General features: G+C 44.1%; 1 protein-coding gene across 1 annotated transcript in view; it reads left to right on the top strand.

Moving 5' to 3' along the window:
• tmtc1 (transmembrane O-mannosyltransferase targeting cadherins 1) overlaps nucleotides 1-27020 on the top strand; it is a 107845-nt gene that overhangs the window by 68158 nt on the left and 12667 nt on the right. Inside the window, exons 8-14 of the mRNA XM_070929393.1 lie at nucleotides 8492-8613; nucleotides 13958-14125; nucleotides 15096-15209; nucleotides 18979-19122; nucleotides 23175-23283; nucleotides 23495-23597; nucleotides 26146-26281. Of these exons, the coding sequence (XP_070785494.1) occupies nucleotides 8492-8613; nucleotides 13958-14125; nucleotides 15096-15209; nucleotides 18979-19122; nucleotides 23175-23283; nucleotides 23495-23597; nucleotides 26146-26281 (896 nt within the window). The remainder of the gene's footprint in view (nucleotides 1-8491; nucleotides 8614-13957; nucleotides 14126-15095; nucleotides 15210-18978; nucleotides 19123-23174; nucleotides 23284-23494; nucleotides 23598-26145; nucleotides 26282-27020) is intronic.

The following is a 27020-nucleotide window of genomic DNA, read 5'->3' as shown; positions in this document are numbered from 1 at the left end:
ATAAAAAGGAGACAGAAGTCCGCCATCAGACTGTTTTCTTAGTCTGACAAGTCAGCACATACTGTAGCCTATATTGTAGCCTAGCCTACTGTAGCGACCTTTTCCCAAAATACTGCTGGTTCTGTGGTGTTAGCATTTCAAATGTGAATACCTGCAGGACGTCATAGGAGCAAACGAGGCGCCTGAATTATTGCTTTCAATGCGTTTACAGTCTTATTTCTTTTTCGCACAATAGCTCTCTCTGCTCATGTCCGTCATACATTTCAGATGATATTTGTTTCGTTATTGAACTGTGCCGCAATTTTGGGAAGAAAACATTCCTTTCAAACAGAATGCTTCTTGGCAGAAAACATAATTTCATCGCGTTAAATCCCGCCAGGTGCTGCTGCTACTTTCCTCTCATTCTGTTTATTCTGGAGATCTGTATTCATATTTGGTAAAAAAAAAAAAAAAAAAATCTGCAATGAAAAAGTCTAGATTCTGTCATGCTTGTGTGCCTTGCACTCTGAGAAGTCAAAAATATTAATAAATAATTTCAGCGCCTCAGCAGAGCAGGAGAGAGAGCTATGTGCTTCTGCCGAATGTACAAGCAGAATCACTTCCTTTGCCCAGAACATTTTGTACATCAGTATTGTTCCTTGAATTTAACTTATGTTAGGAGCAGTAAGGCAGCTCCTCTCTGCACAGCCGAGAAGAGCAAAGCTCGGACACGCAACATAATCTGAAACCTGAATGTAACCCAAATATGTTCATGATGACTATAAAGAGCAACTTTATACACCACTTTAGCTTAAACATGTCCCCTTAGCGTATTAAAACAAATGCATTCAAAATCCAGAACTTTAGACAAAGCCAGGCTGGTTGTTTCCCCCTGCTTCCAGTCTTTATGCTAGAAAGAAATAAGATTGATCTTCTTATTGTCCAGACTTTCCAGCACTTTCCTGCAAAGGATCTCATGTGCATTACCTCTGGACTTTCTGTAGACTTCGAGTCTCTTTCCATTACCTGGTTTTGGCACTTTTGTTTGACTAAACAAACTCACTTCAGACAAGTAGAAATAACAATTGAACGTCTTTCAGGTGAGGTAAAAGGTGAAGTCGAGGTGGAGCTCCCCGAAAAGGACATCAACTCCATACCGAAACAAGTCTTGGTCACAGTGAAGTTTATCTGTGTGTCATCACAAAATATGTGGTACTGGAAGCTTGGTGGTGTATGGACTACTCGTAGGGCTAGCTGCCGAGCTAACTGCTAACATGGTAGCCCGCTGGGAGCGTGCGAACACTCGTCAGTCACAATAGTCCTCCAAACTGGCTGGCTCGCTCAAAGTCAGTTAGCAGGCTAGCTAACGCTACCTTGGCCGCTAACAGGAACAGTTTATCCAAGAGACATTTACAATTCATATTCAGATACGCATTTATACGGCAGTGGAGGGTTATATGAAAGTGGATTGTGTTACACAGCTAATAAGCTACAGTAGCTTCCTCTGTTTAGGACTCTCCGACCCCCCCCCCCCCCCGTCAAGAAGGCTTGCTATTGGTAAATGGTGTGAATTTTTCAAATCATCTCAAAGGATTTGAGCAGATCCCAGTTGACCCCATTCCACCTCTTAAGTATTTATTAGTACTACATTTAGTACATTATTTAGTACTACATTTATTTAAGGCAGATGTCGTTTGCACCCAGGTGTCAGTAGCCAACAATGCTATGCTACTACTCAACAGCACAAGCTAGAAACCACAACAACATGAAGTATGAACTAGTTAAAATTAGTTCCACCTTGACCAACCGTCCCCTTAAAGTACTGCTCACATATTAATACATCAAAAATAATGATCTCCGTACATTTTGTTGCTTATGTAGTACAAGTACAAGTAAGCTGTGCAGCGGCTAACTAGCGAGGACAGCTGGACTTGTGGAGCCACTTTCATGTCAAACAGACTCGCAGTATAGGCATTAAAATCTGACCTTTTAATTATAGTACCCACTTTAGGCCAATCAGTGTCATTTGTAAGGGAGAGCTGCTAAGTTTCAAGTGTATCAGACGTATTACCTTGCAGTTAGAATCAGATTTTATTGTTACCCTTGCACCCACGTTGGGTCCATTAGTGTCAAAGCAGAGTCAGAATTTAGTGAAACCAGTCGAAAAGAGATGAGGTGATTTTTTTTTCCCATCCCTGTTCATCCATTTTCTCTACACCCTCATTCTCAGAACTCGGTGTGTTGCTTATAAAGCATTTTAGGAGTTGGGTGTTTGGATCGTGCAGAGACTGAAGCAGCGACACCGCCGACATAGAATCTCTCTGGGAAGATACTCTTTTTATGAGTAAGAGAGCTACAGGGTGGGAGTGTGTGATGGGTGAAGGCTGTCAGCACTGCAGATATTGTTAATGTTGCATGCGAGTATGAGAGAGGGAGACAGTGAAAGAAATGTGTATAGTCCTCTGTTTGTTGCTGATATGTTTCAGGAAAGTCAGTCTCACACACACACACACACACACACACACACACGAATGAGTATGAATGTTTCTCGACCCCTGTGACCTTTTACTCACTGCAGTCCAGTTCTGTAAAAAGCACGTACACCGTGACCCCACTGCGACCTCAGGAAGTAATTTGCGCTCCAGTGTGCTCCTGGAAGTCTTTGGAGGAATTTCCAAAGGCCTGAAGAGCCTCGTATCTGATGCATTCTGATGATGAGTGCACCAGTTCTGTTGCCCACTGCCAAGCTGAGTCCGATATCACTATTCCCAGTTCCTCCTCCCGCTGCCTCCTTATATGTCCGAGAGACGGGGAAGCAGTCCTTTGGATGTTCTCATAAAGGACGGATACCATACCTTTACGAGCAGGTTCCATGCACAAAAATTCATGTATCCAGCTCCCCTGTGGTGGGTTCAGGGATGGAGGGAGATGTGTTTTAACAAATCTGCGGACCTGTAAGAAATTGGACTGGGGAATATTGAAGTCTGACCTTAGCTTCCAAATAAATCAAAAAAACTCCATTAAGAAGGTCCTTCACACACTAAAGAGGGTTCAACAGGACCCATCTTGGGCTGTGTGAAAGGCTTGTTTGCTATTAAAGTAGCATGAAGGTTATTCATAAAGTATTGGCGCTCAAGGGAACAAACTATAAAACGCAATGATACTGGATTGCACGAGTGTTGCTCCATAAGAGACCAGACTGGAGCTTCTTTTATCCTTCAGGTCTGAGACCCAGAACATTTTATGGAGTTTAACTGCAGAACAACAACCCTCCAGCTGCATCCATGCCCTCACAGATGCATTCCTACAGATGCAAAGGGACACAATCAATTTCATCAACGAGGTTGCCAAGGAGTTGAAAGTAATTCAAAAACATGTTGCGTGAAATTAGCTCTACACTGAAACAATTACTGAATAAATGATAATTTGTTTCCATACCTTCCATACTTTAGTTTGGCTCAAATGCCTGGGATAGGGGTTGGGAAACCGGACATTGCTGCAAATTGCACTTTTTTATTTGCCCGTTCACCCAGTATGTAAGGAAACTTTATGCACAGATGCGACAAACCAATTAAACCCCCCCGACACATCTGGCATAACACGGCTAAAGGTTGGCTGAGATATCCCTGACCTGTCGGCCAATTCCCTCTGAATAGCGCTGGTTGCCAGGAATCCCAGTGCTGTCAGGACTTGAAGTGGCACTGGCACGGCTTGGTTTCTGCGGGTGCTTCTCTGTAAAGCTGTGCCCAAAAGAGGCAGCAGAGATCCAAGAGAACAGCTCGAGGAAATCGGAACAGGATCATCAGCCACTCATCATCTTTGGCCAGTAATCTTGCTGGCCCCTGAAAATTCGCTCCCTCCGAAGTCTTCCAACACGGTATCTTTCTATCTATCCATCTATCTTTCTATTCATATAGGCTATGGTGCATGAGGTAATATTTCAACTTATTTTACACAATGGCATCAATTTCACATCGCTTCTCGCGTTTCAACCTTCTGCCATCAGAGTCGCAGTTTCTCATTTCTCCAGTTTAAGTGCGTACGCATGGGTCAGAGTGGCGGACCGCACAGTCGTTTATAAATGAGGCCCCAGAACACCCTGAAACTCCTTGCACATGTGCTTCTGTTAGCGAAAGAATAGCAGTAAGAGAAGATAAAGAAAAGGAAGAAAGGGTGGTAATGGAGTCTGAGTGGCCTCCCATTGCCGACTCCAGCTTGGTCGCACGCTTCTCGGCTGCTTCCACTCTAGCGTTAGCATGTTCCACGGCACTTCATAGTTGGTCAACCTGGCTTACGGAGCTCTACAGACTGGGCTACAGCAGCGAATCTTTCTTTGTTGTCGATTGGACTTCAGCACCAGTCTCTGCCTCTTCGCGGCCACCTCCGGCCCGCGTTCATCTTGTTTCGGTACTGATTCAAAACTTTGTTTGAGACCGTCAAAACTTCCATTGTTAAGCACTTAGTGGTCTATAGAGACAGCTTTTAAGACGCTAATGCACAAAATGAGAGCAATATGATTTTAGTTTTTCTTGGGGAGGAGCTCAACAACACTCCGTGTTTACATGGCACCGCTCCAACCGGAAGAGCACTGGTGGGATATTAACCCACCTCACGCCTCAAGTCCAGAGCCTCAGTGGATTCTGTTTAGCTTCCATCCTGTGTTAAAGGAGGGGTGATGTTGCACTTTAAAGGGAGCAGTGCACTGGATGAATTTGGCAGTAACTTCCACATAGTGGCCAAGGATTGTATTGCTACGGCATTTTCCTGAATGGTCCAGCTGGGTTCATTCTCAAATACCCGGTGATAACTCTGTCATTGTCAAAAAACCAACAGGTAACATATTACATAATGCAGATAAGGCATAAGGCACATGGCAACTTTGAAGAATAATGGATCTGGGCCGGTACCTGAGTGGCCGGTGAGGGAATGAGGTACAGGTGGGGAGGTGGGCGTGGAAGCTCAGGTGAGAGGAATGAGGTGGTTGCAGGGGAGATGGGGGGTGGCAGGATCTGGAATGAAGGGAGAAAAGGCTGAGGGCATCTGGTGGATGGAAGGAGAATGAAGTGGCAATGAAGAGAGAGGTGACTGAATGGAGGGAGAGAGAAGAAGAATTAGCAAAAAAAAACGGGAGGGACTGAGGCATACATAGCGGCAGTCAAATGACACCTCTGATTGGATTTCTGTTGTTTAGGTAGGAACAAATTCTCCCTGTAGGATTATTTTATTGGCTTGAAATACGACAGCCAAGTGTGTCTCAGCTCTTCCCTAAACAGCTTCTGGACTTACTGTGTGTAGAATTTGTATGCGATTGTAGTAGGCAATGTGACAACATATACCGGTAGACAATACACATTTGTCCTCATTCACAGAATTTACTATACCATGGTATCCATCCCATTGTAGGCAGTTTTGTAAATCATTGTGTAGGATTGTTTGGCAATATTGGATTCTTATATGATTCTTTGGCATTAATGTGATAAAGTGCACAAAACCAACATTCCGGTTATGTTCACATGGGACAGTTTATGAACTCAGTTTTGACATCCACAAACACTGCCGGCAAAGACTCTTTGCGTTCTGCAGACTCAAAGCACTCTCTGTTGCCCCCAACCCTCTGTTACTGCTTTATAAAAGCATGGTTTGATGGCAGGCAATTAGGATGGTAGCAGATGGAATTAGAAGTTAGCCACAAATTTGGCCCTGTAGACAGCTGCTAGGTTTAGAGGCATCAACTAGTATAAATCAAAATTAATTTACAGGTGATTGGACTGACTTTTAACCAAGTAAGCTGTGAACAAGGACTCTGATGCCATGGTACCCTGCTGGAAAATTTCCCCCTTGGGGTAGGGATTTATGCACGTTCAATTACTATGGTGTTTGTTCACGAGTCAGGGTAAAATGCAAGGCAAGATATAAGCACTGCCCCTTCATATTGAAACGAGTCAGTTGACATGGTGCGAGCATCTGGTAAGGATACCTTCTGGACGCTTGGGGCAGATCTAGAAATCTCAGGACACCGATGCTACTAAGGGGCGGCATGGTGGCGCAGTGGTTAGCACTGTCACACGGGAGATGAAGCTGGTTAGAGCGGGTTGGGGGTTGGATCCCCGGCTGCCCCCGTCATGTCGAAGTGTCCTTGAGCAAGACACTGAACCCTAAGTTGCTCCCGATGGAGACCAGCACCTTGCATGGCAGCTCGGTCGACATTGGTGTGTGAATGTGTGAGTGAATGGGTGAATGAGACTTAGCTGTAAAGCGCTTTGGGAACCGTGAAGGTTGAAAAGCGCTATATAAGTGAGATCATTTACCATTTCATTTACTTTGCTTAGCCTGCTGCCACCGCTAACCAGACCTGGAAAAGTGGTGGAAGATGGATGGATGGAAGGATGGATGAGTGACCAATAATAACAGGTCTTCTGACATCAACAGGAACCTTCTTCACATGCGTCTGTTGACAAAGTAAAGCAACCGTGAAAATGCTGAAATACTCCTTACATACATAGTTGCCCCAGGTTTCATCAAAACTGAACCGGAACCTAATCGAACAAAGACACTAATATATGCACCAGGCAACTAGTCAGTGAAATGGGAGTTGAAGTGAGGATTAAAGAAACTTAATAATGAACAGAGAAACTAACTGTTGGACAGAGGAAAATATCATGAACAAATATACAAGTGGGTTAAACGGAGGAAGCAACAGGAAACAGAAATTAACTAATACAAACAGGCACAAATAGATGAACAGAAAACGGACAACAGCAATACCGGTAAAGACAAAATAACTTCTGGGGAAGATGTGAAGAGGAGGGAGTTTCACTTCATAATACAAAGGATTTGCTAGGAAATCAATAATATCGACTTCCTACCAAGCTCTGAATGTTGGACTTTTTTTCGTCCATTATTGTTTCATTGACGTCCTTTCAAAAAGGTACCTGAGGACAATAACACACTAATAAGACTGACAGAAGGAGAAGATGCCTTTTTGTTTTCAGTCACCCTAGGCACCAAGTATTTATCAGGTAATACCTAATTTCTACCAGGTGTTAACATGCAATCCATATCCCGATATGTTATCTAGGTAAATAAAAATCTCTTCTGCCTGCACTGTGATTGGAACTCTGTATTTAAATCAGAGAGGCGGGACTGGCAAATTTGTCAACAAACGTGGTGCATCTCAGGTCAGTGGTGATGTGGGGATAGTCTTGTGTGCAAGGTGAGGGTCAGATGGAGACCCAGGGCGAGTCTTAGCTTGAGATACCCGCTTAAGATAGCACGGAGGGGTGGAGCTAGATGACCTTTCAACTTATCGGCTATATATTGTTCTCAAGAATGTGGACAGCCTGTACAGATGTGCATTTTGTTTTTCCAGTAAGGACGGATGACTGATCGCTTCTTCTTTATCACAACACCATGAAAATCAAAATCGACCCTTAACAGAAATGCATACGCCCTGCATTTTATTATTGTAGTTTTATAATTACCTTACTTTTAAATGTATCTTTTATTTATAACCTATTATATTATTAGCGGTATTTTATACATGATGTAATAAACAATTCAAATTAACCACTGGGGACACTCCAAATAGTTTTTGTTGTGGCACTCTGTAGCCACCATACATGGCTGAATGGACACTAAATGCACGGCTGCGCTTTATTTGTGTGGATGATATTCAGCAGTCGGCTGTCGTTTGTGCATTACAGTCTGCGATATTACTGTAGGTCCATAGCCAGTCTGTGATGCCAGCAGCTCTCTGTTTATGTTTGTAGATGTGCATAATGTTTACGGTAGTATACGTGTCGGATGATATCAGCAGCCAGCAGCAGGTTTGTGTTCTTCTCTCCATGATATTCAGGCCATTACCAGTCGAGGGTCGCATCAGTAGCTTAAAAGTGTTTTTCCGAGTTTGTTGGCTCATTGCGCGCCTATAATGTCACCATAGCTCTATGTATATAGGGATATATATGAGCCCACCAGCAGCAGAACAAGCCTCTGACTTGGGGCAACACTGATCAGCGCCCGACACTTCTCTCGCTCTAATTACTGCCAACAAGCCAATCCACATACAGGCCAATTTAGAGGCCTGTATATTCAAGTAAACACAGCCGTGGGCGGGATGACGTGGGAGGAGAGAAGGCAGAGGCGGTGGGCAATGTGAAACGTCTGTAGAAAAAAGGAATGAACTGTAATTTGATCATTTTGATCGCCTTAATTGCTTCTCTGTTGCACAGATGATATATTAATATTTAAGACAGATTAGTTACGGCCGCTGAACGTGCACGTATCAGTGTGTACAAGTGTGTGTGTGTGTGTGTGTTGGCAGAGGCTGAATGGTACACATTGCCATTCATAATGAATGTTTGAAGCGGTTACACTCGGAGCCTTTTGACTTGGTTCATTGAAAAATGTAATGTCAGGTTTGTTTGCTGTGAATGTGCTCATCTCTCTCTCTCTCTCTCTCTCTCTCTCTCTCTCTCTCTCTCTCTCTCTCTCTCTCTCTCTCTCTCTGCAGACGCAGGAGAGCAGGGAGGTGTTGGTGGGAATGTTGCTTCTGGTGTTTCCCTTCATTCCTGCCAGTAACCTTTTCTTCAGGGTGGGATTTGTTGTGGCCGAGAGGGTTCTTTACATGCCAAGGTGAGTCAGTGTGTGTGTGTGTGTATGTGTGTGCCTGCAGTGATATGTTTATTGTGCACAATTTGCACTCCCTCTCTTCTACAAAGCGCAAACAAATATAATTTCTCGAGAAAAAATGTGGTTGCTCCTGGTTTATAGTCGACATTCCTCGAATGTCGGCCCTGATCACACTGGATACAAAAACACACACAAAATATATCTTTTCTATCAGCCAGTTTTCAAACTTGCCCAGGGCGCTTATCCTGCTGTGCTCTGCAACCGGAGTCGTGTTTTTGTAGCTTTTGGCCACCCTCTCTATCGATGATAATGACGTTGTACTCGCCAATGTTGGGGGGGGCGGCGGGGGCACATATTAGGTTGGTTTGTTAAAGCAGGGTAGAGCGGGTTGGGCGTCCACATGTCGAACTTTTCCTTGAGCTATATAAGTGAATTGTGTTTACCATTTAGCAACTTGGCGCCCCTATGCGTGGTATTCTGGGCTGTCCAAGTTGTCCACTGGCGGCCAAAGACAGCTCATCCCATGAGTGATAAAGTACACACGTGACAATTTATTTATTTATTTTTTATTTATTTTTAAGAGCGACACAATATTCATCGAACAATCACACATTCTGACACTGATCACAATCAAGATTTTAGTGGTCCTATTAAGTCCAGGACACACACACACACACACACACACACACACACATCATTGTGGAGTCATCATTTATTAATATGATCAGTCACCGCCAGTCATTTTCATAAAGATTATATGAACATATATATATATTTTTTTGTACAACTGGAAGCTCAACCGTTTACATCGCCCCGTGTGTGTGACCGGTAGAAATAGCAATAATAAGAACAGGTCTGTTTTCCAGCTTTATTAGACCGTTTATTAGAACAGTGGATCACTCTATACTTATAGTTTAATAGTTGAGATTTGGGAGCGCGGCAGCATCGCAGTCTTTGTGCTGACATGTTGTAAACAAGCCTCCACGTTTGCCAAATGTCTTTTGGAAGACAAACCCTAAGACGGACTGTAAAGTGATGTGCCCATCCACTGTGAACATCCGTCACAGCTCTGCTTCAACTTGCTGCACTGACTGCAGTTGTGCTCACGCGGTTTTTGCCGTTCAATGAGGGGGATTATTGCTGATATTCAAGGTGTTTTAACTGCTGTAGCGACGTATGCATATTTCCAGACCTCATCGGTGACTTTGCTTCAGTGTTATTACTGACACGACTGAGGAAATACGACCCAGGCCGTAATAAACCAGTTTGGTTTTTTTGTTGTTTTTCTTTTTTTTATTACAAACGTAATTAAAGCAATTACAAACGGTGGAAAAGCATGTCTGTATGATGATCACTGGCTCAGTGTGTGTGTGTGTGTGTGTGTGTGTGTGTCTTCACTCACTCTTACACAGCAGTGTCACTCTCGAAGTCAAAAAGCCTCTCCACTCTCACTGGAGAGTCTCTCCTTACTTTGTTGTCCCTGCCTCTCAATCGCTCTCTGTCCTCCTTCACTCTGCCAGTTAAATCTTTCCGCCCTCGACTCGCCCCGCCGTCGCTCTCCCCCCATCTCCCCGTAGTTGACTCAAACTCTCCATCCCCTTGCTTTAAGACTGTCTGTTTTCCTCCTGCCTCTCTTCCCTCCCGTCTTTATCTCACTCCCCGTGACTGTTTTCTTTCCCTCTCCCGTCAAGTCTTCCGCTCCAGACTAAATTGCCGTGTCTCAGAGCTCTGTATTTTTTTATTTTTTTTCTTCTCTATCTTGGATTCCATAGGCACTTCATCCTCTTCGGGTTTTGTGATGCGTGACGTGTGTGAACGTTCCCCTGTGAATCATCGGGGTCCACACATGCACATTCACACGAATACTCTCACGGCGAATCCTACCCTCCGAGCAGGGGGCTTTAGTTGAAAGGCGATGCCTTCGGGGGGGGCTAGAGCTCGGAGAAAATCCCCTGACTTGGTCTCACTCAGCGCTCGCTTAGCCTGCTGCATGGCTAATTGCAGCGTAACGCGTCATCAGACGCTTCTGCTGCCCCCTGAGTTCAGTTCAAACACCAGCTCTCCTCTCTGACTCCTCCGTCCTCTCCAGCTCTGAGAAGGCCACATGCTTCCAGAGAGCCAGCGCATAAGAGGCCTGATTGTTATGCACGTTAAGTATTGATATGTTTAAGAATTCATTATTGCACAGTCCTGCGTAATGCATCACAATTACATGAGGGGGAAAAAGACAGAACCTGCCTTACATTTCCATTTCCAATTGATTATAACAAAATATTGTATAAGTGGGGGGGGGGGGGGACAACTTCAGCGGATTTATTTCCCACTTTTCTCGTCTCATCCGTGGAATTATTGGACATTCTCATGAAAAGGAGCCCTCGCTGTCGTCCGTGCAGGGAAACGCCTGAGGAAAGAGGAGCGTTCAGGTGCGCTCGTGCACGCGGAACTTTTCAGGGCCTCCAAAAAGATTGTGTCCCGGCACAAACAGAGGGAGCTTGGATTATTACTGGGCAAAAAAAAAAAGAAAAAAAAAGACAGCATTAACTGCGGCAGCTTACGTTAACTTGTTAATACAGAGTTACTTCGGCTGCATTTTGACATTTTTGACAACTCTTTGAAGTGGGGGGAAAAAAGACACAATCCAGATTCATTAAAACATTTTTTTTTTGTTTTTACCATTTCTTTCTTTTCAAATAGCCATTTCTTTCAGAATTGGTAAAATTTTACTTTGACATTTTATTTGGGATTTATTGTGGTTATTAAATACAACAAGGAAAAGGCAGATAGTGATCTGAAGGCAGTCAGCAATGTACCAGCAGGCATTTAAAAGCATTTAAATAAAAAAATTTAAAAAAGATGTTGCCATCTGCTGCTTAAACTGTATTGTGTGATAGGACACTTTGTGAAACAGGAATTGGACATTTCCTCCCACCCTCTAACTGTCCTTTACCTCCATCTCTCTCCTCCTCTGACAATGAATTTATTCATTTATTTGATTCATTTCCATTAGACTTAGGTTTCCAAACCCCGACGAGTCCAACACTTGTCAACTGTGCATGAGGAGGCACAGAAGACAGGTGGTATTGGCTCCTGACCTCGCCTTTGTGTCTCCACGGCGACACGTGATGCTCAACGTACCTGGGACAGTGGACTAAAAGAAGGAGGGCCGTGTTTTAAAGGAAATCCTGCGGACTCAGAGCAGAGGAGATGTTTCACTGGAGGCAGAAAAACACTTTGCAGCTGACTGCTGTCATGGTTCAGCGGAGAGTGTGATACTGTCACGCCCACAACACACACCCCAACACACACACACACTTTAAGTCTTTAAGTCCACCCATGAAAAACCATTCACACATGACCTCTCCTGCTGACTATTCTGCTGGCTGCATTGATTCCCGAACACCACACGCCTGAAGTCGGCCAGAACACTCACCTGATCCTCATTTCAGTCACAAGCCTTTGCACCTGATCAATACCTTATCTCCAAAATAATGACACCATTTGCGTTTGCATTGTTTCCCCCATAAGCCTCGCTTTCGCTGTGCAACTCTGGAAAACCAAGGCTCGATTCACAGCACAATGGAGCGCGTCCACCACTGCAACCAGAACAGAAAGAGGATGCCATTTTTACCGTTCTCTTTATACATCCATGGCTTTTACATAAGCTGTTGCAAACTTGTACAATTAATAATAATAATAATAATAATAATAATAATAATACATTTTATTCGTAGAGCGCTTTTCATGGTACTCAAAAACACTTTACACACTTTAGTATTTTGAAGGAGGGCAGTTCGGCGCAGTCTCGGATGTGTTTGGGGAGAGAGTTCCAGGCTCTGTTGCGGTTGTGTGGGGAGGGAGACAGAATGGAGTTATTATTGTTTTGTTTCCAAAAACAAAACAAAACAAAGATATGTTTGCCCCAGTAGCTATTGCGGACAGTTGAACAACCGGAGTAACCGTTGGCCGGCAAAGAAAGTGAAGAGGGAGAGGCATAAAAAACCAAGGTAAAAAGGGTAGAAAGTTGTTGTGGCTGTGCTGCACCTAGAGCAGATGACCTGCTGGGGGGGGGCGTGGTTATAGTTGTGACATCACAACCATACGGAAGTCCTGACGGCTCTTTTAAAGGCACAGTGTCTGAATATGGGCTGTGTTCTCCGCGGACTGAGCGTTTTGATCCTTTCACAGTATTTACACAACACCCAGACCTGCGTTATAATCATACAAGGACATGGAGATCTCACTCTCCGCAATATGGGACCTTTAATCCTGGAAGTCATTGCTTCGGACAGCAACGCAAAAGATAGCCAACTGAAAATGACGTAAACGTCACATCCATAGCACTTACATTAGTATGACACAGAAAATAAAACATTTGGGGTTTTTTAACCACATGCATTCATTCACTGAATGTTCAATCAGCGTGTCTCCATCCTGACCTTCCCCTCTTGCTCTCCATGTAATGATAACACAGGTGTTCTGAAACATTTTGGCAGAACGTCCAAACACACAAAGAGTCACATTTGTAGAAGTATGTTTTTGTTCATGGACCTTTCAAGCCGGATTCCAGCAAAAAAAATCCAAAATACCAATTGAATTTGTTGAAGTCCCTTTGCTTAGACAAGCCACAATGAAGAACCGTGTGTTCACTGCACATGTTAGACAACGCTCTCCACCACCACCATCAAAACACCAGATGAGGGAATATGACGTGCACAGTTATTGTCCAGTATCTAAAGTCTCCCGCCTTGCAAAGATCCCTCAAACTCTGGCTGACAGGCAACTTCGTGCTTATCTATTCTGCAGGAATGAGTCCAAAAACACAGAAATGAGTTTGCATTTTTACACTTCCTGTCCTCTTGTCTGGAAGTCGATGGGTTTTTTGGTTAGATGCTTGCAAGGAAGGTCTGTGGTTAACACGAGCTTAAGAGATTTCCACGTTTTGTTCTACGACATAAAACACGTCAGTAGATATCCCCACTGGTGAATTTGGAAGCTTTTACGTGTCTTAAAAAAGGCGGTTGCTAACAAGCGGCTAAATGAGGCAACAGAGGTTGTCGCGGACATTAACACGGAAAGTCATCTATTCACTAGTCCGCCTTCACAGCCTCGTTGTGTTTATACTCTGTATCTATCTGTCTATACATCTATATCTATCTATATTCTGTTAAAAGTGAAGCTCTCAAGTGGTGACCGGAAGTGATTTGAATGAAAGGCGCCACCAGGGGGGGGCATTATGTTATGTCACACAGGTTTGAAGAGGCGTGTTAGTAACAGTCTCCCACCCTCCCCTCTGTCCTCCCTTCCTACCTCACTTAAATCCTTCCCTCCTCCCCCTCTCCTCTTCCAGCATGGGCTACTGTATCCTGGTGGCTCATGGCCTGGGTCGGCTGTGCTCGGTGGTGGGCCGTTGGGGCACCACGGTCCTCAGTGTCTCCATGCTGCTGCTGTTCCTGCTCTTCTCCTGGAAGACCGTCCAGCAGAACCACGTCTGGCTCTCCAGGGAGGCCCTCTTCCGGTAAGGAGAGTGTGTGTATGTGTGTGAGTGTATGTGAGAGAACATCCATAACATATGCTTAGGCCCACACACCAACAATGTCTTTATCATTACACTTTTGCCTTTGTGCTGTAAAGCAGTCCAGTAGACTCTCCTATAGAATCTGACAAATCAGAATGAAGATTTATGGCATGGATGACATGCATAGCATTTTTGAACTTTCAACATTGCTCTAAACAAACTTTGATGGGTAGGACTAGCCTGAAATATGTTCCTTGTGGGTGTATCTACCTTATGGTGGTTTTGGAAGACGGTGACCACGAAGGCCATGCCGTCTGGAGAGGGTTCAACCTTGGCGGACAGGCTTGGCTTCCATGGGCGCGATAAACAGTCTGCTCAGGCCAAAATGTAACATCAAAATTGGCACAAGGAAGGTCTAAACCATGTGGGGGCCATTACTAGCAGCTCAGACCCTCATGGAAATGGCTGACATTACAGCAGCACATTTGGCGAGCTTTTGCGGGGTCTTGCTCTCCCGACGGATTTGATTGTTTCCGTGGCGTGACATGTGTCGGCGTCAGCATGTTTGCATCTATCGGATTAGCGACGACATTTTTGCCTCCCTCCATTTTCACACAAAAGTCAAATCTCAAATCAAGTGCAGAGGACAAGCAGTTCTCTCTCGTGGGAGAAAAAACTCTGAGATCCAGGCGGGAGTTGCACAGCCAGTTCACAGAGAACCAGGAGGTCATTGTGGCTGTAATTATTACTGGGGTGGGGGTGAAAACGGCCCACCGGATAAAAGTCACTGACCAGCACAGGTAATGTTAAAATCACCCCACACAGACATTAATCCAGTCCCAATGGGGTTGCAGACTTTTTTGCTCTCACTGGGATTTTTGCTCAGATGTCTGCTCCTCAGTTCTTTCTACAGACTTGACCTCATGCCCCCTCTTCCTCCTCCTCTCCCCGCTGTCCCTCCTTGTTTCAGCTCTGGTATCCAGACCCTGCCTCACAATGCCAAAGTTCACTACAACTACGCCAACTTCCTGAAAGACAGCAGCCGGCACCAGGAGGCCATTCACCACTACACCACCGCCCTCAGGTTTGACTCTGAGCTCCAAGCTCTCTAACTGTGCTAATCCAACTCATGTCAAGTCACACAGCATGTGGGCAAAAGCTGTTTCCTGTTTCCCTTCAGCATTCAAACCTAAGAGCCTCTAGTCAGGCTACAATATCTGCAATATCTGAGGAGCTGTGCGAGGAGCCAGTTTGATTTATTACTTCATCAGTGGTTGGTTTTGATAGACCAAAAGTTGCCTCTTCAAGGCCACATTTTGCATATCGCTGAAAGCTTCTGAGGACCTCTGTGAATGCTTTTGCGTCCTACACAAGGTCCGTCAGGCAACCTGCCGAAAAGGTATCTTAACGTGGCTCATTGTCCTCAAGTAAAGCCTCTCTCCTCCTGCAAAATGTGCATGCAAGAGAACCACGACTTGTAAGTGACAGTGCATGAAGTTTATGCTCGCGCGAGCAGGCCGCCGTAGATGTCGCGGTAGTTTTGAGATCGCACGGAGGCATTCACACTTTCGGGTGATCCGTTGCCGTGTTCTCCGAAATGGCAGGGGGCATTGTTGTACTAGGCTGTCATATCAAATGGTAAATGATCTCACTTATATAGCACTTTTCAACCTTCACGGTTCCCAAAGCGATTTACAGCTAAGTCTCATTCACCCATTCACACACCAATGGTGACCGGGCTGCCATGCAAGGTGCTGGTCTCCATCGGGAGCAACTTAGGGTTCAGTGTCATGCTCAAGGACACTTCGACATGTATTCCTGAACATATCGCCGCCGTGTGATGATGACATGTACACTGGTTGACTTTGACAGAAGAGGCCTGGCATTTCCATTAGAGATGAACACACAATAAGAATTCAAAAGTCCAGGTTGCATATAGTCAATTTGAAAATGTCCATTTCACCTTCGATTTCGTTATCAATATGGAAGTGTTATGCTGCCGAGTACACTGAAAATGTTACATTATAATATAATGTTCATAATTATTAATATTGTCATTGTTTTTATTTACATTTTTGGTGTGGCACTAATTAAAGAAACATGATACACATGTTTCCCCCTTAAAAGGTCAGAGGGAGTCCCACAGAAACATGTCGCGGCAGTAAAGGTCACACCGGCAGACTGCTTCCGGCTAAACAGCTCGCATGGAGGAGGGTGCTCTGTCCCAAGAGTGTAGTAACGTGTAAACCCTGCACAAAAAGTGTTGCCAGTACACACACACACACACACACACACACACAAAAAAAAAACACATGGAAAGTAGTTGTAAGAGAGTGCGTGAAATAACCTGGTGGGAACAAATATTGCAAGTTTAAGCTGCATGAAAACGCGTATGTTAATGCGAACGTTGCATCAGATAAAACAATGCCAGCCTCACGGAAAACCAACTATCCGCCTGCTTTCCCATTGTAGTTCATTTTGCTTTGCCTTTTTCTCATTTTTTGGGGTGAATAACGTTCTAATGCCCCTCTGACAATGTCAGAACAACAACTGAATATTATAGGCATCTTAAAATGGTAAATGATCTCTCAAACCATTCACACACTGATGGCGAACGAGCTGCCATGCAAGGTGCTGGTCTCCATCGGGAGTAACTTACAGTTCAGTGTCATGCTCTAGGACACTTCAACGTGATTGGGGGGAGCGAACCCCCAACCTGCTTTAACCAGCTTTACCGCCCATGCGACAGTGCTAACCACTGTGCCACCACGCCGCCCGTAAAAGTAAACATTATGGCAGAACAATTGTATTGGATTGCATTAGACTGTACAGTAGTACCTAGTCTGGCTCACCGGATTTAGACTGCTGGGATAAGTCCTCTCCTTCTGCTAGCTGCACATTGCTGTTTTGAAAGTTCGTGGTTTTAACGGGTCCAGTGAGCTCCTCCAGAGAGTAGGCTTCGCCTCTTCACCGATGATCAAGTTATGTTCGTCTTATTTAACAGTCAAAGTTGTAAGACCACATAGCCTACATACGTTGTTTACCCCCCCCCCCAGTGACCCGTCAGATGTGCTAAGCTGTCTAGCTTGTGTAAGGTTCAGTAAAATGGGAAAACACACACATGAGCAACATAATTCATGTCCAATGAAGTTTTAAAGGTACCATCTTCCATTGTTTGATATGGTTCCACTTGAAACAGGAACCCCATGTCAGACCCTTTTTGAAATGAATAAACTTGAGCCACACAATGGATGGCTTTCACCCAACATATCATACTGTTTGGTTGTTGTTTCTTACATGATTAAATTCAGATTCGAAGATACATGGAAGCAAATTCACACACACACACACACCTTTGGGTGCATGCTCTCATGCATGTAATGGCCTTGTTTCAGCTCAAAGCTTGTGCTCTGTTCACCTATCACACACACACGGGCTGCATTAATGAAAGAGAGTGTCCATTAGTTGTTGCTGTCACTGGAGAGGCTTCCTGTGGTTCAACTTTGGTAATCAGTTAATTAGCAAATTGTTTAATTGATTATTGAGTCAGTTTGTTTCAAACGCTTTCAGACCAAATTGAGGTAGTGCGTTTAGGCTGCGGCGGTGGTAACTGCGGGGGGTTCCGGGGGGCGGGGGGGGGTTGAGACGGATTCAACTTTTGGAGAAACGCAAGCCAACGTCACGCTGCGGTGGCCAATCACGTAGGCCGCCGATCAGACCGGAAGACGCCTGCGAGAAGACGAACCTTGTTTACCTTTTTACCGAAAGTAAATGTGTATTTTGGCAAACTGCTTTTAAACGCATTACCGCCACCTTCCGGATTGGGGGGGTTAAAGTTCACAACATAACGTAGTGTCACTCCCACACCGCCACACAACCCTGCATTAACTGTTCGCCCACAGCAGCAGACCTGCAGTCTGCAGGCCAGTGGGAAGGGGAAGCATAGAGATCTGACTGGAGGTTTTGACAGCCTAAGTGGATCTTTCCTCCATAGATTGTTGCATCAAGCAGCTCACAGTGTAATGCGAAGGCTCTCTGTGAACAGATAGACTGATTGTTGATCGGTTGCTGGCTTCTCTTGGGTACTTCCACAGCTGCTCCTCTTTCTGTGCAGTGAAACGCCAGCTCTTTGAAAAGGGTGGAGCAAAGTTACCATAGAAACAGTAAAGATCGCCTGCCACAGCTTCCGCTCACTCTTTGCCTTGGGCGCCTTGTCAGGCTTGTGTCACCATTATGGGCACTAACTATAAAAGTGTATTTCAATTACACGGAGGTCTTTTGTAGCAGTGATGGAGAGCAGCAGTAAATGTCAGCGGAGAGGCTGCTGACTGCAGGTTCCGCACACTCACGGCTGATTTATCTCCACCATTTGCTCTGAAGATAATCCTTATCACTGTCACAAGGCACTTGGTCCAATCAAGATCATGTTATGGTATGCTTCTCCCTGGTAGTGTGCAGCTATTAGCGGTTCCTAGGATGAACATAGTTTGACAGTGGTGCTCAGTTCCACAGCCAGAGAGCTAGTAGACTGGCTGTTACAGACGACTTTCAACACCACTCCGATGAATGATAATGTCGCTCCGTAACTGCTGGATGTGTAAATAAGCAGTTGTTTTCTAAGAAGTTCTCCATATCAACTTAAAAGGCGATAGATGTGTCAAAGCTGTGTTCGCTATTTGTTTCCTCTGCCTCGAAGTAGTAAAAAGATAATCAGTTATTACAGGGTTGATATCATTTCCCTTACGCAAAGTCAAAGATTTGTATTTCCATTTTTATACAAAATGTTCTCATTTGATTAAATTTGACTCTCTCCTGCCCTGTCTCCTTTATTTCCCTTTCTCCCCTCCACTCAGGTTATACCCCCGCCATGCCAGCGCCATGAACAATCTCGGCACTCTGACTCGCAACCCAGAGGAGGCTGAGCGCTACTACAGGAAAGCGCTGGACACGAACCCTCAGCACAACCGAGCTCTGTTTAACCTGGGAAACCTCCTCAAGTAAGATTTGGCTTTTGGTCACACTGCACAAAAGCATGTAGCATGATAGCACATTGTGTTAACAACGTTTGAGCGGTTTCTAGTGGGAAGTTCTCAGCTCTTCCAAGAGATCCCAACATTGCAAACGGTGTCGCTATGACGTAGTGACGACGATAATGATGACGAATATGTTGTTGATGATGATGACGATGATGAGAGTATATTGCTATTTCTGAACATAGGAGGAAACTTGAAATCTTGGGGTTGAAAATCAACAGCCTGCCAAGTATGTTTTTGTTGTGGCTTGCTTTCAGATCTGTGATTAAACTGTAAACTCAATCAACAAACCGTTGTTAAACTTTAAAGGTCCCATATTGTAGAAAGTGAGATCTCCATGTCTTGTTTGATTATACAGCAGTTCTGGGTGCTGTATAAATACTGTGAAAGGATCAAAACACTCAGTCCACGGAGAAATTAAACACAGCCCGTATTCAGAAACTGTGCCTTTAAACGAGGCGTCAGGACTTCCATAAGGTTGTGATGTCACAGTTACTGCCCTTGGCCACTCCCCCCCCCCCAAAAGCTACTCTAGTGGAGTCCCAGAGAGCTGAAATTAGCATGACATGGGACCTTTAATGACCATGATTCATTGCACTAATGACGCAGAACCTTGAAGTCACAGTGTGTCAATGTGGACACAAACATAATTGAGAGATCAGCTGAAGATACAGCCATACTGGAGTCACAGAAAAAGAAAGACCCACCATCATGCTCGTGACAAGCTCTTTATACAGCCCGTGGAGTCCTTTTTTTGTGTGTTTTGAGGTCAAACAGCGTAGACTGCCCTGAGCTCTGCTAATAGAAAATTACATAACAATAATAGAAGCTGAAATGAAGTCAGTTATTGTGGCTCAGCTCCATTACCACCTCTGTGTTGTCAGTGGAGCTGTGATGGTGCAAGTCAAGACAGCACTGTGTGTGTGTGTGTGTGTGTGTGTGTGTGTGTCTGTCTGTCTGTCTGTGTTATATTTGTCTGTATACGGGCTTTGTTTGTTTTGTGGACATGAATAAATGATATGTGTACATTGGGATTCTTTCACTAATATGTGCGTAGAAATGCTTTTCTTTCCAATTTCGTTCTTACCGCCATGCAAATGTTAGTGAATCAGAATCATGCTGGGCTGCAATAACTGAGGCGGTGAATGCCGTCCCCCCCCTGAGATGACGGACCTGTGGCTCAGGTAAAAATGAAATGGTTTGACGTTAAAGTTGATGCGCAAAAAACCCCCAAAAAAGCAGAATAATAGACCAAAAGAAAAAGAAGGAAACAAGGTGGAGGACAAGGACCACCTGATCTGGTCAGCCCATGATGAGAGACTTGCTGCAATTATTGGACAAACGTCCAGATAAGTGGGATATTTCCAAGAAGTGAGGGTAAAAGTGATGTTACATTTCAATATGGACATTCTCATATACTCCATTATAAGCCAGGAACGGGACACTCTGTTTTTATAGTAGAATATTTGAATTATGACACTAATTGGTGAGGATGCAATGTCATGGTTATTTAATACATGTGGTCAATGCATTAGTAAATTAACAGTTTGAAAAATTGCCACCTATTAAAGCCTGTTTTTAAAGAATGCGGTTTTGATATGCTATGCATTTAGTTAAAAGGTGTGCATTAACATTTTCTAAGACAGCCGGGCCTTCATCTGAGGCAGTTCTAAATGTGTTCGCCGAGTACAAACAAATTCCGGTAAGAAAATACTGACGAATCCCAGATTTGTGCATAAAACGTTCATACTGTTTAAGCACAGATTTGCGCATGCGCACTGTTTGTGAACGAGGCCCAGTGAGAGCACGGTAATATAGCTTCTATGGATGATTATGATGATGATGGTGATGAGAGTATGCTGATGTACAGTGCACTATTTTTCAGTGCAATCAAATTTAAGCAAATTTGTGGCATCGACCAACTTGACTCCTTCGTCCAAAAGGTCCGATTTCTTTGAGTCGTATCCCTTCCAATCGAAGCATGCGCTCAGATGACACTCGGGCGGATTCGATCTCATCGGAGGCTCGTGCCTCATGTTTCCAGCGGATCATTGCTTACTAAGTAGCACTGTCATAGTGGGAAACACGGCACCAGAACTAAGTGAAAGTGTCAGAAGTCAAATTGTTACTCTGAGCAAAGAGCCAGATAGCCAGACTAAAGGTCTCTGAGGGGGCAGTGCGTGGAACTCTAAAACGCTTTGCAGAAACGGGATCAGTTGTATCCAAACATGATCAGGCAGACCAAAAGTGACCACACAATCCCTGATAGATAAAAAAAAAAAAAAAAAAAAAAAAAGCATCTTCATCGCAGATACAGAATTTGCTAAATAAAGAACGCCAAGACTCCAATCAGCAAAAGTCCTGTCAAAAGAAGGCAGTCTTGTAGTGGTCTCAGAGGATGAGTAGCAGTTTCTGAACCACTTCTCAGAAGGGCTGAAGTATTTTGACTAGTGGTCTCAGACTTTTGGACCCCACTGTAGCTTCTACTGATGATGATGATGATGATGATTATGGTGAAGATGTTGAGGATGAGAAATATTGCTGCCCGCATCAGGCTAAAGGTTGAACTGGGGGAAATGATTTGTTGTAAGGTCGAGGGGCATCTAATGGCTGTACCAGCTACTAACAGGCCACAATATAACCTGAATGCGTTGGTCGCCAGTCAGCAAGAAAAGGACGCAGGCCCTACTGAAACACACGTGAGCTTGACTAGCTACCGGCTTCAAGCCTCTTGTTCCCTGCGGTTGTGGGGCCGGTGCCAGCCCGTCCAGGTTGGCTCCCGTCCTCTTCTCGTTTGAGCAACCGAGCGCCGAGCTTTCCGCCGGTTTCAGTTCACGTTGGTTAAACAAATGGACACAGACATAAACTAAACCATAAGAGTTTGGGGGTGAGGGCTGTCGTTCATAGTCCATCACAGTCTCAATGATAAGTAGCTCTTTGCATTCTCTCAGGCGTCCTCGTCTCTCGTCCTATACATTCGCTCCTCTGGTGACGAATATTACGAAAGACGCACGCTCTTGAAGACTGGCAACCCATCAAAAATGACAGACAACAACTTGTGACCTTGACAGTGAGATAATGATAATATTTCTGCTAATAATGATGAGGAGAGTATGATAATATTGCAGCTACTCCACTTCCTCCCCGCTGTTGTGATGAATGAAGCCAAACCCAGATACGGCCGCTGCCTGGTGATGTCATTTGGAGCCAGAGTCTGCGCAGTGGTGATCGGCGAGTGGAGGGGTCCCGCCCATACACCCGCCCATACACCCGCCCATACATCCGCCCGACTCCAAGCGCGAGCACACCGCAGTCAGTCTCAGCTGTCAATCATGACGTTTCACCCCGTTTTTGGAGCATCAAATAGGGAATTAAAACCAAACTGATCAAGAAAAATCTGAGAAAAATGAACACTTGAACAAACATCAGCGTGATAAGAGCTGTCTGAAATGACAGAAACCATCTTTGGGAAGAATTTATTTGAAGTTAGTTTGGCCCATGTCCCATCCGTTAATATGGAGGGGGCGGGGCTTATGACCTATACTGCAGCCAGCCACCGGGGGGGGGGGGTGATGGAGACGTTTTGGCTTCACTTTTGGGGAGCTGTCATATCATCCATCTTTATATACAGTCTATGCTGCTGCTGGTGATGGTCATGATGATGATGATGATGATTATGAGACTATAATGTTGTTGCTGCTGCTGCTGCTGCTGCTGCTGATGATGATGATGATAAGATGGAAAAAAACATTCTGGTGATCCATTTTTCTTTCCAAAATTCTTTTTTTTAAGGAAGTTAAAGAAAAAAAAAATGTACACCTCTTCTTAAATCATAAACACAAGACAGAAAACAATTTAGATCAGACGCCAGAATTGTTTTTTCTCACTTGCGTCTCAGGGCTTCCGTACCATAATGATGTTGTTGATGATAATGATAATGATGATGCTGATGATGATGTACATATGATAATATTGCTGTTGTTGATGATGATGATGATGATGATGATGTGTTCCAGGTCCCAGGGGAAGGAGAAAGAGGCTGAGACTCTGCTGAGGGACTCCATACGCTTCGGCCCGCATTTTGCGGACGCTTACTCCAGTCTGGCGTCACTCTATGCTGAGCAGGTGAAACACCCGGGAGACGCAACACCCCCATGTCTCTCTCACACACACACACACACACACACATAGGTGCCACATATTGACTCATGTGCCTGGAGGCGTGTTGTAACTCATCACTACCTCACAACACCAGCAGAGGAGCCGGTTTCGGTTCGTGCAGGACTCCGGATTCCTCGTCCCCATTCTAATCACTTCATCTGCGTTCCCCCCACAGAAACGCTTCGCTGAAGCCAATGAGGTGTACCTGAAAGGCATAGAGAACTGCCCGGACAGCTCCGACCTGCATAACAACTACGGAGTGTTTCTGGTGGATACGGGTGAGTTGAACCCGACGGCTCTCCAGCCCCCGGGGCTGGTGGGTAAACACAGGCTCCCAGTAACACCATTGTGTCGCAGTGCGTAGACATACACAGCTTCACCTTAACGGAAGGATTCAACCACTGCCTATATATATCCTGACTACTGATCCCGACTGCTACCGATAATTTTAGATTTTCTACCGTCCAGGCAGCCATTGATTTCAGTTCGGTTCAGTACATTATTATTAGAACTGGTCACAGATCTAATCTGTCAAGAGTGAACAATTTAGTCTGCATGATGTTTGCCAAAATGCTTGATTCTCATCACGTGGAGATGACAAAACAAACTCCTGTTTAAGTGGTTTAACAGTTGCAGTAGATGCAAACAATGACAAGTAATTAGAAGAAGAAAGAGAACGACTGCACAAGATTGGAGGCTGCATTGTCTACAGAAATTGGTCATTCACTTGATCATAATTAATGAAGGGCCTCCGTGTATTCTCATAAGTTATCCTTTCTAATATCTAAGACTTGACAGCATCTGTCTCATCTATTGTGCTTGGTCCGTGAATATTTTTCCATAACAGTAAGCAATACATTTTTTGCCATAAAGCAAGCCGAGGTCCATAAGTTCATTTTTCATTATGTTTCTCTGGAACATAAGCCCAACAGAAAAAGCTCAAGGTCCAGCAAGATCTGTTTTGAAATAATCTTCTGGATTATAACTCTTACCTCTTCCCAGAACATTTTAATCTTTCTGCACAGCCAAATACAATTAAAATAATCTTCCTGTAGTTAGTCAATATTGTGCATTATGTCTGGTATGTTTTTGTTATATCTTATATATATTATATATTTTTTACAAAGGTGCATTATTTTGATTTACTTTAAAAAAAGACAATACCCAATTTTACTTGCTGTCTTGTAGCGACGTGATTGCAGTGCTTTGCATCCGCAGACTCTTAAAACTTCCAAAGGCAAAGCTATCTAACACACCACCAAGCAACAGCCTCAGTCAGGAGGGACTCACTTAGACTTCTTTAAAAAAAAAAAAATTATTTAGTGTGGATTTGTGAGGAGTCTTTGACCCCACAGAGTGCTGCACGAATGAGTCCTAAAACCTGGAAATACACTTCCGGTTCCCTCGTCTGGAAGTCATTGGGTTTTTTTGAATGGGTTTTTGGTTAGATACCTGAAATAAGGTCTGTGGTTAACACACGTTTTGTTTCTACGACATAAAATATGTGAATGAAATTAATTTTGTGTCTTAAAAAAGGCGGTTGCTAGCAAGCGGCTAAATGAGACTACAGAGGTTGTCTTCAGTCATCTACTCACTAGTCCGCCTTTACAGCCTGGTTGTGTTTGTCCTCTATATCTACAGTATCTGTCTATATATCTATGTCTATCTGTCTGTATATCTATATCTATCTATAGTCTCTTAAAAGTGAAGCTCAGTGGTGGTGACGTTGAAGTAATGTGACCGTGGTGTAGTTCGTTTATAGCCTAACATTAGCTTTTTACTTCTAGTGATTCCGTTTACGCCTCAAAAGTCATAAAAGTGCTTTTCATTAGTGGAGACTATCTCTCTGAACGAAAGGTAAGGTAAAAGTATCATAAACTTTTGTTTTAAGTTGAATTTTTAGAGCTTATTTTCTGCAATAATCCAAAATCCCATTGGCTTTTTGTCGAGGGAACCAGGGGCGATGCATCAGAATTTTTATGGTGGTAGTCACATGTTTCATCTCCTCGTAGTTTAGATTAATAATCATGTCCACCTCTCGTCTAAGTGTAGGTGTTCCAGGTCAGAAAGTGCTGTTGGTCTTATAGCAAGCCTTGTTCGAAAAGACCAGGGAATATCAGCATGGAAAGAAATGAATTAGCGTGGTGGCTCATGAAATTTGTCTTGTCGGCTGGTAGCCTGAGAAACCTGGCCAGAACTGAACACATAGTCGCTCCTCAGCCGTGGAAACTGACTTGTTTAGACTGATTTTGGCCCTATTTTAACGGCCACGGCTATCCAGCGTCTCTCCGTGTAAACAAGCAGAAAATGAAGTTGTGAAAACATCGCTCATAATCATTCATAGATAAATGCCGACCGACTCACTGCTGCTTTAACCACGAGAGGTGATTGAAAATGAAGTAAAACACAGGAAAATACCAAGCTGTCACCACGAAAATAGACTCCATAGAAGCTACTAAGGGTCCGTTGCAGTTTTACTCTGATCTGGTCTGATTGTGTTTACACCGGTACAATACTTACAATACCAGTTGTGTATGAGAAGCACTTGACCTGAGCTTAATCTATACACTGAATACGCTGACTGAATGAACTCGTTGGAATGTAAATGAGCAGTAGCTGGTATTCAAATTGGAAAATGTGTTGGCGTACATTTAATAGATATTTCTTCCGTCTGTTTCCTTCCTCACTCCCTCTCTTTCCTTCCTGTACGCGTTTCCTGTCTCCTTCCTTATTTCTTTCTTAACTCCTGCCTTATTTCCCTACCGCTCTTCTTCGTCCCTTCCTTCCTTCCTCCCTTTCTCCTGCCTCCTTTTCTTCCCTCTCCAGGAGAGGGGGAGCTGGCAGCGGCTCATTACCAGCAAGCTGTCAGACTCAAACCGGCCCACTACGTTGCCATGGTGAACCTGGGCCGCCTGCTCCGATCGTCCAATGAGAACAAAGAAGCGGAGTCTTGGTACAAGAGGTGAGGAAAGTATCACATTCCAGCAGGGGGAGCAAAAATATTTATCAGTCTGCTGCCATGTAGTTGACTGCGACCTCTGAACTCCCAGAGGGACTTACTGGTGTGTTTTATAGTTATTCTTATCATTCAAACATCGTCAGTTTTTACTGAATCCAGACCAAATTTAAAAGTATGCGTAGCTGGCAAAGTTGAAGGAGAAAGCCTTTACAGAAGGATGAATAATCCATTACACCAGTGAATCACATCCCAGCCATATGGGGAAATACAGTAATAGTCAACGAACACGAATAATTCAGTCTTTGATTGTGATTTTCAAATTCAGCTTCCGTTGTTCCTGAACCTGCCTCTGTACTGAACGCACGGAGATGAAGTGAATATTGATCTGCTCCTCTAACTCCTGGCAAGACAGCAAAATATGTATATTTCCTAAAAAAAAAAGAAAAGAAAAAGGGTGTTCCTTTAAGGGGAATTTACAGGGAATGTTCAAGTACTCTGAGACTTGTCATGTGGAGTCCCTCATCAGCTTTCACATCTGCAAAAATGTAACCCATGGCATTGTGGGATTATTAGCAGAAAGCAGTGCCACATGCCAGCCACGGACACTACCTTTTTTTGTTTCATTGTTGGAATTTCTTTTTTTTTCCCAACATGTGAAATTAACCATTCAGGTCTGGACATTTTTCGCGGGAATTTGTGGATGATTTTTTTTCTTGCAAAAACGTGCTCCCAACATTGTTTG

This window comes from Enoplosus armatus, chromosome 22 (genome assembly GCF_043641665.1).
Source record: "Enoplosus armatus isolate fEnoArm2 chromosome 22, fEnoArm2.hap1, whole genome shotgun sequence".
Taxonomy (NCBI): domain Eukaryota; kingdom Metazoa; phylum Chordata; class Actinopteri; order Centrarchiformes; family Enoplosidae; genus Enoplosus; species Enoplosus armatus.
This window is presented reverse-complemented; position numbering and strand designations above follow the sequence as displayed.